General features: G+C 41.9%; 1 protein-coding gene across 1 annotated transcript in view; it reads right to left on the bottom strand.

Annotated features, from left to right (window-relative positions):
• Positions 1 to 345: 345 nt before the first annotated feature.
• SH3BGR (SH3 domain binding glutamate rich protein) overlaps positions 346 to 13,254 on the bottom strand; it is an 81,418-nt gene continuing 68,509 nt past the window's right edge. The window contains 4 exon segments of the mRNA XM_044287465.1: positions 346 to 624; positions 3,676 to 3,766; positions 6,058 to 6,144; positions 7,036 to 7,119. Of these exon segments, the coding sequence (XP_044143400.1) occupies positions 3,707 to 3,766; positions 6,058 to 6,144; positions 7,036 to 7,119 (231 nt within the window). The 3' untranslated portion in view covers positions 346 to 624; positions 3,676 to 3,706.

The raw sequence follows: 13,254 nt of genomic DNA, 5'->3' as shown, positions 1-13,254 counted from the left end.
TGGGGAGGACAGGTGGGAGGTTAGGGATAAAATACTCAAAGAAGGGTCATAGTTTACAAAGTATTTCAGGAAATCTCAGGACAGTGACTTTTCCTATACTTAAATTAGTAAGGACAGGTCTGTATGCACAGGCAGAGGGAGAAGCAGGGTCACCCAGTAGCACAGAGCATTTAAGGAGAGGACTGTACTGGTCTTGCTTTAAGCAGCAATATGTCGACTTACGTTGTTGAGTTAGTCATGACTGGACTATACTTGACAACCATATCATGAGGACACTGGGAATGTGGGTTTGTAAAAATTTCCATTGAGTAGACACAAAACTATAAAAAACACAAATTTTCCAAGTCTCCTTGAAAAAGAAAATCTGTTTTATTTCTAACTTTATTATAAATCATGTCCACAATACCCAGCATATAAGAAATCCTGAGGATATCCAGTGCAATGTTCACCACCGCCAATGATTTCATCCCATGTGAAAATCCCTGGTGAAGTAAGAGTGAAAGTGCCAGAAAGGGGCTTAGCAGGGCCGCTCTCAGTCCTTATGATAGGCCTTGTGTCAAATTTCGGAAAAATTAGATTAGTGGCCGAGTGCAGTTCATTTATGTGACAATTGTATCCAGTGACCTGAAAGAAAAAAAGAGAAGGTTATTTGTTAAAAAACAGACGTCAGTGGTGGAAGAGTCCTGGGGCAAGACCACAACACGCCATGTGTTTGTCACGTGGTGAGGTCCAAAAATTAAACTGTAGCTTCTACATGGTTATAGGTAATATTAGAGAAAAAAGGCCCTGGGACATAAGCAATGTGGGCCATAAAACTCAAATACTGCCATACAGAGCCAAATAATAGTTTTGATTCAATGCCCACACAATACTGCCACATAATCATACAATGCAAAATAATACTTCTATACAATGTCCACACCATACTGCCACAACAATGCTAAATAATGCTTCTATACAATGTCCACACCATACTGCCACATAATCACACAGTGCTGAATAATACTTCTATACACTGCCCACACAATACTGCCACATATGCTAAAAAATATTTATATGCAATGCCCACACCATACTGCCACATAATCATGCAATGCTAAATAATGCTTCTATACAATGCCCACACCATACTGCCACATAATCATGCAATGCTAAATAATGCTTCTATACAATGTCCACACCATACTGCCACATAATCATATAGTGCTAAATAATACTTCTATACAATGTCCATACCATACTGCCACATAATCATGCAATGCTAAATAATGCTTCTATACAATGTCCACACCATACTGCCACATAATCATATAGTGCTAAATAATACTTCTATACAATGTCCACACCATACTGCCACATAATCATGCAATGCTAAATAATACTTCTATACAATGTCCACACTATACTGTCACACCAATGCTAAATATTACTTCTATACAATGCCCACACAATACTGCCACATAATCATACAATGCTAAATATTACTTCTATACAATGTCCACACCATACTGCCACATAATCATACAATGCTAAATATTACTTCTATACAGTGCCCACACAATACTGCCACATATGCTAAATATGTCTATGCAATGCCCACACCATACTGTCACAATAATCATACAATGCTAAATAATACTTCTATACAGTGCCCACACAATACTGCTACATAATCATATAGTGCTAAATAATACTTCTATACAATGTCCACACCATACTGCCACATAATCATACAATGCTAAATAATACTTCTATACACTGCCACACTGTTAATTTTTGTCAGGGAAGTGAAGGTTTTTATGCTCCTCTCTGAGGTTGTTCTTGAGGTTGTCCACACTATACTGTCACAACAATGCTAAATATTACTTCTATACAATGTCCACACCATACTGCCACATAATCATATAGTGCTAAATAATACTTCTATACAATGTCCATACCATACTGCCACATAATCATGCAATGCTAAATAATGCTTCTATACAATGTCCACACCATACTGCCACATAATCATATAGTGCTAAATAATACTTCTATACAATGCCCACACCATACTGCCACATAATCATGCAATGCTAAATAATGCTTCTATACAATGTCCACACCATACTGCCACATAATCATATAGTGCTAAATAATACTTCTATACAATGCCCACACCATACTGCCACATAATCATGCAATGCTAAATAATACTTCTATACAATGTCCACACTATACTGTCACACCAATGCTAAATATTACTTCTATACAATGCCCACACAATACTGCCACATAATCATACAATGCTAAATATTACTTCTATACAATGTCCACACCATACTGCCACATAATCATACAATGCTAAATATTACTTCTATACAGTGCCCACACAATACTGCCACATATGCTAAATATTTCTATGCAATGCCCACACCATACTGTCACAATAATCATACAATGCTAAATAATACTTCTATACAGTGCCCACACAATACTGCTACATAATCATATAGTGCTAAATAATACTTCTATACAATGTCCACACCATACTGCCACATAATCATACAATGCTAAATAATACTTCTATACACTGCCACACTGTTAATTTTTGTCAGGGAAGTGAAGGTTTTTATGCTCCTCTCTGAGGTTGTTCTTGAAGGTCCAGTCCTTGGGAGCCTCTTAGAAATTGAGGGCCCTGAGCAACTGCCCAGCTTGCTACCACCTGAAACTTGAACTACTCTTCTTTATACCAGAATATTGACCTGTGTACATGTTGTGGAGGGGAGTCAACTGATCATACGTGCAACCATTTTTTTTTTTTAGCTATTTTTGCTTTGTTTTATTTGAAAATGTTATCATAGATTTTATTTTACTGCTGAATTTTTAGGAAAACAACTTTCGGGGTCTGATTGTTCACCCTGCACATGCAAAGGTTATTTTTCTTCCAGTGTTATGCCTCATTCACATGCCAGTGTTCAGTCAATGTAGAGCCAGAATCAGATGCGGTTCTAAACACAGAAGAGGAGCAGAACTTTCCCTTATACCTCATGTCTGTGGAGGCTCCGATCCTGGTTTTGGCTCACAATCACTGATGGAAACCACTGACCAGAACACCGATGTGCTGCTATATTACAGCACAACTATGGTCACTGACTACGGCTGCAATGTCTGATAGAAGTCTGTTCACTATCTTATCAAAGGCTTAGTCTGCTGCTCCTCCTACCATGCTTTACACTGCAACTTGTTGCTTATTTATGCAAACAGAAGGCCAGGGATGAGCTCACTTACAGATGCATCTCAATAAATTAGAATATAATCGAAAAGTTCATTTATTTCTGTAATTCAGTTAAATAAGTGAAACTCAGATCTTCTATAGATTCTTTACACACAGAGGGATCTATTCCAAGCATGTATTTATTTTAATGAGATCCTGACTTTTGGGTTTTCATTAGCTGTAAGCCGTAATCATCAGCATTATAAGAAATAAACGCTTGGAATAGATCCCCCTGTGTGTGATGAATCTACAGAATGTAGGAGTTTCACATATTGAATGGATTTTACTGAAATAAACACATTTTTCGATGATATTCTAATTAATTCCATTCGTATATCATTATAATGGTTACAGGCAGGTAATAACCTAAGAACAATGTATCCAGGATATCGGTGAGGATGATGGTCTCCAAACAATACCTGAATAATAAACCAGAGACTGTGCTGATCTCTAGGATTCTTCGTCCTCCTCTTCCTCACCTTCTTCTTCGTCATCTGCTTCTGCTTCCTCCTAAAAGAATAGAGAGAACAATAGTAAGGGGCCCAAAAGTAGAATCTAAGTCCAGGGTCACAGTGAGGAGTGCCATGAGGGGCGCCAATGACCCATGCCCAAGGCATTTAGAAACAGGGCTTGGGCAGCAATGGGCATCACTGGTGACTGTGATGCAGGTACTGGAGGACATTGCTTAGATGTTGGGGCTCTGTGGGGGTAACAGGGCACTAAATGGGCACAGAAAGGCACTATATCAGCATCGTATGGCACCACAGTTTGGTGTTATGAGTGGACTGTATGACACAATTGTGGCAAAAAAATCTGCTCTAGGGCCTCTAGGCAATGTGAAATGCAGTTTGTCGGAAGGGACAGGTCTTCATGGGAAAGGGGTGCGGACACAATTGTGCCACAATTCTGGAGGAAGCCAATCAATAGTTAGTACAGAGAAAAGTATCTATTCTTGCATCACATTTATCATCCTGAGCCACTGTGATAAATCTGGTGCAGGTCTGGGCAAGTATCTGGGCACTGTATAGCACTATCTATCTGGGCACTGTGCAGCACCATTTATCTGGGCACTGTGCAGCACCATTTATCTGGGCACTGTATAGCACTATCTATCTGGGCACTGTGCAGCACCATTTATCTGGGCACTGTATAGCACCATTTATCTGGGCACTGTATAGCACTATCTATCTGGGCACTGTACAGCACCATTTATCTGGGCACTGTACAGCACCATTTATCTGGGCACTGTATAGCACTATCTATCTGGGCACTGTGCAGCACCATTTATCTGGGCACTGTATAGCACTATCTATCTGGGCACTGTACAGCACCATTTATCTGGGCACTGTACAGCACCATTTATCTGGGCACTGTATAGCACTATCTATCTGGGCACTGTGCAGCACCATTTATCTGGGCACTGTATAGCACTATCTATCTGGGCACTGTACAGCACCATTTATCTGGGCACTGTATAGCACTATCTATCTGGGCACTGTGCAGCACCATTTATCTGGGCACTGTATAGCACTATCTATCTGGGCACTGTACAGCACCATTTATCTGGGCACTGTACAGCACCATTTATCTGGGCACTGTACAGCACCATTTATCTGGGCACTGTATAGCACTATCTATCTGGGCACTGTATAGCACTATCTATCTGGGCACTGTACAGCACCATTTATCTGGGCACTGTACAGCACCATTTATCTGGGCACTGTATAGCACTATCTATCTGGGCACTGTACAGCACCATTTATCTGGGCACTGTGCAGCACCATTTATCTGGGCACTGTATAGCACTATCTATCTGGGCACTGTACAGCACCATTTATCTGGGCACTGTACAGCACCATTTATCTGGGCACTGTGCAGCACCATTTATCTGGGCACTGTATAGCACCATTTATCTGGGCACTGTACAGCACCATTTATCTGGGCACTGTCTAGCACTATCTATCTGGGCACTGTGCAGCACCATTTATCTGGGCACTGTACAGCACCATTTATCTGGGCACTGTACAGCACCATTTATCTGGGCACTGTACAGCACCATTTATCTGGGCACTGTACAGCACCATTTATCTGGGCACTGTACAGCACCATTTATCTGGGCACTGTATAGCACTATCTATCTGGGCACTGTACAGCACCATTTATCTGGGCACTGTATAGCACCATTTATCTGGGCACTGTACAGCACCATTTATCTGGGCACTGTATAGCACTATCTATCTGGGCACTGTACAGCACCATTTATCTGGGCACTGTACAGCACCATTTATCTGGGCACTGTACATCACCATTTATCTGGGCACTGTACAGCACCATTTATCTGGGCACTGTACAGCACCATTTATCTGGGCACTGTACAGCACCATTTATCTGGGCACTGTACAGCACCATTTATCTGGGCACTGTACAGCGCCATTTATCTGGGCACTGTATAGGACTGTTTATCTGGGCACTGTATAGGACTGTTTATCTGGGCACTGTATAGGACTGTTTATCTGGGCACTGTACAGCACTATTTATCTGGGCACTGTACAGCACTATTTATCTGGGCACTGTACAGCACTATTTATCTGGGCACTGTACAGCACTATTTATCTGGACACTGTACAGCACTATTTACCTGGACACTGTACAGCACTATTACCTGGACACTGTACACCACTGTTTATCTGGCCACTATATAGCACTTTTCATGCATGACAGTATGACAGGATATTTTTATATAAATATGTTGTTTATGGTCCTTGATGAGGCAGCTCTTATTGTTACTGGTCCCATTTTACCTCCACAGCTGCTTCTGCTTCTTCTTCTGCTTCTGCTCCTTCTTCTGCTTCTGCTTCTTCTTCTGCTGCTGCTGTTTCTGGCTCTTCCTGCAAAAGTTATAAACGATAGTAAAAACATTTAAGGAGGAGTAAACCCAGAGATACATGAGAGTAAACTGAAAATGAATATCCCCACTGTGTTTGCAGGATTGCTATTTTTCTTTATTACTTGTGGGCCTATCACAGGGAAGAATAAAAGGCATTACCAGATAGAAATGTAGCTGCTGTATTACAAAACTAGTGCCATATCTGATGAACAACCATTTCAAAGAGGCCCCATCACCTCTGCTGATATTTCTGTTTTAGTAACTACTTTCATTCTAAATAAAATTCAAATTCTGGAGCATATACCCAGCTGTACCTTTATTACAGACTGCTGCCAATGTATTGATTACCTTCTAGTAGGAATAATAGAGGAACTGCAGTCTGCACAGAGTTATATTAATCGAAAAACAAAGGCTATATTTACATCACATCTGATGGCCTGACATATGCCAGAAGAGTGTGGTATTGACATTCACCGGGCCAGCGTAGCTTTATTTTACTATACAGTATAACATAGTACACTATGCTGTTCAGTGCAGAGGCATCCAGTAAAAATAAAAATAAAATACTGCACGGTATACTTTTAACAATGGCTCCCTATGGTCAATGCATGCCACTGTATGTCTACACGGTGCATGCGTCAGAGCCTTCCATTGGAGGTGCATATTGGGGGAGACATGGAGGTCTCTGCACCCAGGGGCATACCTTTAGGGGGTGAAGAGGTAGCAATCACCAAAGCCACATAAGAAGACCCCAGTATTATAAACGGCATATGGTAGGCGGGGGCCCTGTTACAGATTTTGCATTGGGATCCTGGCGCTTCCACTCACGAATCTGCACATGTTTAGAGATTCCCTTCTAATGGCTGCTCAGTATAATGAATGTATATCATACCAGCTTCTCTTCAGGAGGATTAGCATCGGACTCTTCTTGCTTTTCCTCTATCTTTTCGTCACTTACAGAAGGCGTGTCACTAACCTAAAAAGCAGATGATACAGATCAGAGCAGGATGAAAGTTATTATGGCTGAGTGAGGTCACCTTGCTGTGGCGGGTGGGCTTGTGCAATTTAATCAAAATGCGCACTGAGAACCTGAAAAAAAGTGAAGTGCTTTTTAAAAAGAATAAAATTGAGAGACAGTTCAGGCATTTGAGGATGCGGTGATGATCTTTATTTATTTATTGCTTATTTTTATTATGGGGAATCTGTAAAAAAAAAAAAAAATTTATTTTTAAAAAAAATTATTGATTAATTTTATGATGAATTCAGTCTTTTCCTATGGAGCCCTGCAGGCCTCCATAGGAACTACAGCTATAATACCATGGATTTCTTCACAGAGACCCAGGGTATTAGAAACAACAAAATGGCTCCCCCCCCCATCACCACACGCGAAAGCAGTTTTGGCCCCCGGAGTGCAGCGCGAGTAGGGAAAGCTGTTTCAGATGCCGTGAATACAACTGACCGCAGCATCAGAGGGGTTAAATGTCTGCAGTTGACGTTATCGCCCATTGCAGATATTAGTCCTGGGTGTCTGCCACCAGGCACCCGGTGGCTATGACGCCTGCATCGGAGTGTGCGCCATCTTTAAAGATCTGACATGGAGGCCGAGGCCATGAATGTTCTGGAGAGGGGGCGGAAACTGAACTTCTCCTGCTTTTTTACATAAATCTATGGTATTTTCTCCCAATAGGGGGAGCTGAGTGCAAACAGATTTTTACAGATGCCATTGAGTTTAACGGTAACTATAAATTCCAGTGCCGCCCAGTGTGGGCTACAGGCATCAGGGAACTGTATGGGGGAGATTTATCATTATATTTATGCCAGTTGTCTGATGTAAACACACTGAAAAATATGAGGAAATTTATTACAAGGGTCATTTTTTAAGACGGGTTTTTCTTGAGTCTGCGTTTCCAATAATTTTTGCCAAATTTATCAAAAGTGGAACGTTGCTGGATAAAAAAAACATAACACTTTTGTGTTGAGATGTTACTCCAGTTTTTTCTTTTATGCCAGCTCCCTACTGTAGTAAGGCCTCTTGCACATGAACGTTGTGTGCCCGTGGCCGTATTGTGTGCCCAGGTCCGCAATACACGGGCACTGGCCCGTGTGCACTCCGCATCACGGATGCGTCACGGATGCGGACCCATCACGGATCCGCACCGCAAAAAAATAGAGCTTGTTCTTTTCTTTGCAGTGCGGACGGATCACGGACCCATTTAAGTTGAATAGGTCTCGATTCATCGCGGCCGCTGCATGGACATTGCCTGTTCATTGAGGACCGCAAATTGAGGTCCCCAATGCACGGAATGGATGCACAATGTGCAAGAGGCCTAAGATCATGGGCATAGCTAATGGCTAATGGGACCCTGGTGCAAGAGTTCAGCTTGGGGACCCCCTTCCCTCAGTGCTTTGTGGCCAAGGGCAGGAAGAGCATAGCCTTCGTGCTGCCCGAGGCTAAAATTGAAACGGCACCCCTGCCCCCATGCCAAATTCTTGATTTAACCCCCTTCCCTTGAGCCAGAGGTGTAACTTGACCAGTATGGACTTTCTATAATACTGTTGTCTTCTTATGCACCACAAGGGTCTTTGGGCCCCCTCAGGCTCCTGGGCCCGGTAGCGACTGCTACCTCTGCACCCCCTATAGCTACGCCCCTGCCTAAAATTGTGACTTTTTTATTTTTTTTGCAGCTTTTTAAAAATTCAGTTGATAAATTTGCCGTATACCACCTAACATAACAAACCACGCCCACTTTTCTTACCCACATATTTGGTATTTTTTTATGTGGGGTGAAATCGAAAAAAATTCCACCATGTTTTTTTTTTGTTTCGTTTTTGCTGTCACTGTGCGCCAAAATGACCTTAGTGAGCCAGTACGATCACCATATTTATGTCGTTTTATTAGGTTTAACTCTAAAAAAAAAGTTAAAATTTTTTCTTTGCATTGCTGTATTCTGACACTCATATATTGTTTATATTTCTGTCTAAAGAGCATTTTGAGAACTTTTTGAGGGGACAACTGTAGCTTTTATTGGAACAATTTTGGGGTACATATGACTTTTTCATCACTTTTTATTCAACTCTTTAGAGCAGGCATCCTCAAACTGCGGCCCCCCAGATGTTGCAAAACTACAACTCCCAGCATGCCCGAACAGCCTACAGCTATCAGCCTACAGCAGGGCATGCTGGGAGTTGTAGTTTTACAACAGCTGGGAGGGCCGCAGTTTGAGGATGTCTGCTTTAAAGGTTGAGGTGACCCAAAAATTAACAAGTTAGCCTTTTCTTTATAGCTTCCTGCACACTATAATAATTTTTATCATTCGTTTCATTTTTGGATGTGGGGACACCTGCCATGTTTATTTTTTATTGTTTATGTTATGTGTAAAATTGGGAAAGTGGGTGATCTGAAATTTGTATGTTTTTGTGTTTTTTATATAAAATACAACTTATTTTACTGTCATTTTTAGTCTCCTTAAGGGGCTTGTACGTGGGATCTTTTGATTACTTATATCATATACTGCAATAGTTTAGATAGACTTATATTAAAGGGGTATTAAATGGCATTTATCATGTAGAGAAAGTTACCAGGCACTTACTAATGTATTGTGATTGTCCATATTGCCTCCTTTGCCGGCTGGATTTGTTTTTTTCATCACATTATCCACTGATCGTATCCAGGGGTTATGGCCACTGCTGCAGCACATATGTGCGCTCCCACATCATTTTTCTACAGTGTTCAAACACGACCACCGCTGCTGGATTACAGGGTGGTCGTAACCATGGAAATGAGCAGTGTATAAGGTGATGGAAAAATGAATCACGCCAGCAAAGGAGGCAATATGGACAATCACAATGCATTAGTAAGTGCCTTGTAGTAACTTTCTCTTTGTGGTAAATGCAATTTGCAAACTTAACTTGACTAAACAGGCAACTTACTCTGACAATCTTAAAATAAATACCATGTTGAATATTGAGGGCCTAGTAACAATTTTCAAATAAAGCCTATAGAGATAAACGAAGGATCCGTACACAATAATACCAGAAAAAATATATAAAATATATCATAATATTATTGAAACACAAATAATAAATATAAAGAAGGTATAAAAAAGGGGGGGGGGACACAGATGTAAAAGATCGCACTATACCCCTGCAGTGCAAACACAGACTCTGCCAATCCTAAATAATTGATATAAATCCTCGGCAGTGATCGCCTCTGGCCCCTATTTGGTATGGACTGGTCACAGTTGGTAAAGGTCTAAAAGCACAATTGCAAACCAAGCAACAAAAAACATATAATGATATAATTGATAGTATAATGTAATGAGAGTATCACTAGCTGAACACAATAACAAATGTGCAAAATCAATGATATTATAAATGTATCAAGTCACGATGATAGAGAAGGAATATAACCTAGTGATAACACTGCAGCATAGAATCAAAAATACAGATCATCTGCACATATTACCTATGTCCGGAAGCCGTCTGGTCCACCTGGCCAATGCTGATACCTCGACGCACGTTTCACCAACCCAATGGCTTCGAAGCCTTCACAAGGCTCCGGGCTGCTATAGTGACTAATTGGATTTCCCAGTTCTGATTGAAAAACAGACGTGTATCTAACTGCTCAGATGCTGCGGTCACTATTAAATGTGACATCTGAAGACCGGGATCAAAGTAGTCTCCAATCCCAGTCATTGAGGCCAGGTGTCAGTTGGCATCTACCACGTATGGCGTGGGCTCAGCTTGGGAGCCCATTCCATACACCCTTACAGTTACGTAATTTTGCATCAAGGGGGCATTCACACTACGAAAGGTATGGAGCCGTGCCTGGTACACAACGAGGGGAGTGTGGCATTTTCTGGGCCGTCATGGCCCCTTCAATCTGGGGAGGTGGGGGGGGGGGTGCCTATAGATTGTCATTGGTAAGCTATTAAAGGGAAAGGCCATCAATGCTCTAGTTTCGGAGAACCCCTTTAATAAATTGGCCAGTGGTTCCTCTTCTAGGGTACTCCACAAATATCCCCCCCCCCCCCCCAGTTATTACCCCAGGCCTAAAGGTAGTGAGAGTGAAGTGGTCCCGCTTTACAAGAATTTATATAAAGCACCTAACCATAAGATAGACCATGAATGTAAATTTGTAGAAAGGTCTGTCCCAGGTGTCACTGGAAGAGGAGCCAGGACAGCGAGCAAACAGGGAAATCTGCTGCGTGTCAATTTACGCCGTGGCTTTCACCATTTGCAATGAACAGTGAAGCAAATCTGCTACAAATGTGCATCGATTTTGCAAAATTGGTTACAAAGATGGACATACCCTTTAAATCTTAGGCTACATGCACAGGACAGTGAAAAACGGTCGAGTGACAGCTGTTATTATGACGAGATGGAAGTTTTCAGAACCATTGCAGTCTATGGGGCTATTCATATGGCTGTTTTTTAACAGCCTGTGAATACTGGCCGTCAAAAAATAGGATATGGTCCTATTTATGTCTGTTTTCACAGCCAGACAGACCCCATTGAAATAAATGGACCAGTTTTTAATGGGTCTAATGGGTTAAAATGCCTTTCAGGAATAAAAAATAAATAAAAAATAAAAAAAATATATATATATATATATATATATATATATATATATATATATATATATATATACGTCCAAAGAACAAGGCAGCACTCCAAATCCTCATGAGGGGGTGGTGACCCAAATTTATTACCCAGGCAACGTTTCGGCCTACTCAATGAGGCCTTTGTCGTTCTTTGGACGTATTTACAGTGGAGGAGAAGCCTGTATTCCCTGAGGAGTTGCACCCTATTCACACCGTCTGACTGTGCTGCTGCTCTATCTGTGTTGATATATATATATATATATATATATATATATATAGTGACACAGTGAGGGGTTGTGTCTGGCAAGGCAGGCATTTTCCTTCTAGCATGTGCGGCTGGGCTGATTTCCAGCCAGATGAGGTCAAATACCGGACCAGAGTTTTAGTGCCGGTCCGGGTTTTAGCAGCACCTGGCTGTCCTTAAATAGGCAGCTGGGCTCAGCAGAGATGTCTCTGCTTTTGGGATCTGAGGCTTTGTGCCGTGCTGGAGGGCTGAGAGCCGCATGCTGGGGAAACAGGCCCCCTAAAGCCTGCTGTGGACTACTGGAGGCAGAACTGCCAGAAAGGTGACTTGTGTTATATGAACTATCCATTGTGTGTGAATTAACACCAAGACTGCAAAGTTTTGTGCTGTTTTGTGCAATTACCTCAAGTGTGAATAAACACTGATGTTTTGAGTTAAGAACTTGTATTTTGCCTCTGTACTGCGGCCACTTACCCTATCTACCAGAGCGAAACCCCAATATATATATATATATATATATATATATACTTACCTCATCCACTTGAATGCGCAGACACTCGCTCTGCACTAGAAGGACCAGCGTCATGACCAGGGGTGCACCACCAATGAGACCAGGTGAGGCAATCCCCTCAGGCAGCACCAGGTGGGGGTAAGAGGGGGAAAGCGGAAGGGCCATATGGGCAATGAACGCTTTCGCTGTGGCAAAGAGGTTAGGTTAATATATTGGCATTGGGGAGGGAGGGGCGCCATTTCAGTTTTCGCCTCAGGCAGCAGAAAGGCTAGGTGCACCCCTGGTCATGACGTCACATGTGACAGGTCCTCCCAGTGCAGAGTGGGTGTCAGCGTCTTCAAGTGGATGAAGTGAGTATTTTTTTACCTTTATTTTTTGCACCCAGCAAAAGAGTGACTAATTTACAATGGAGACACTATTGGGGTCATTTTATATACTGGCGGGCACTGCTGGGGGGGGGGGGGGGGGGGATTTCATACATAAGGTGGCACTATTGGGCGGTATTTTATACTGGGGAACACTATTGGGGGGATTTTACACACATGGTGGCACTGTGGGGGACCTTATATATACTGGGGATACTATGGGGGCATTAAAATCTCTGGGTGCATTACATGGGGGCCATTATATATATTTGGGGCACTGTGGGGTGTACTGAGGGCACTGCAGGGGTTGGGATGCTAAAAAAAATGAACTAAAGAAATGTATCCCTTTCCATTGGTCCGTTTAAAAAAAACAAAACGTCCATTAAAA

This window comes from Bufo gargarizans, chromosome 3 (genome assembly GCF_014858855.1).
Source record: "Bufo gargarizans isolate SCDJY-AF-19 chromosome 3, ASM1485885v1, whole genome shotgun sequence".
Classification (NCBI taxonomy): domain Eukaryota; kingdom Metazoa; phylum Chordata; class Amphibia; order Anura; family Bufonidae; genus Bufo; species Bufo gargarizans.
Note: the sequence above shows the minus strand (reverse complement) of the source record. Positions and strands in the feature narration are given on the sequence as shown.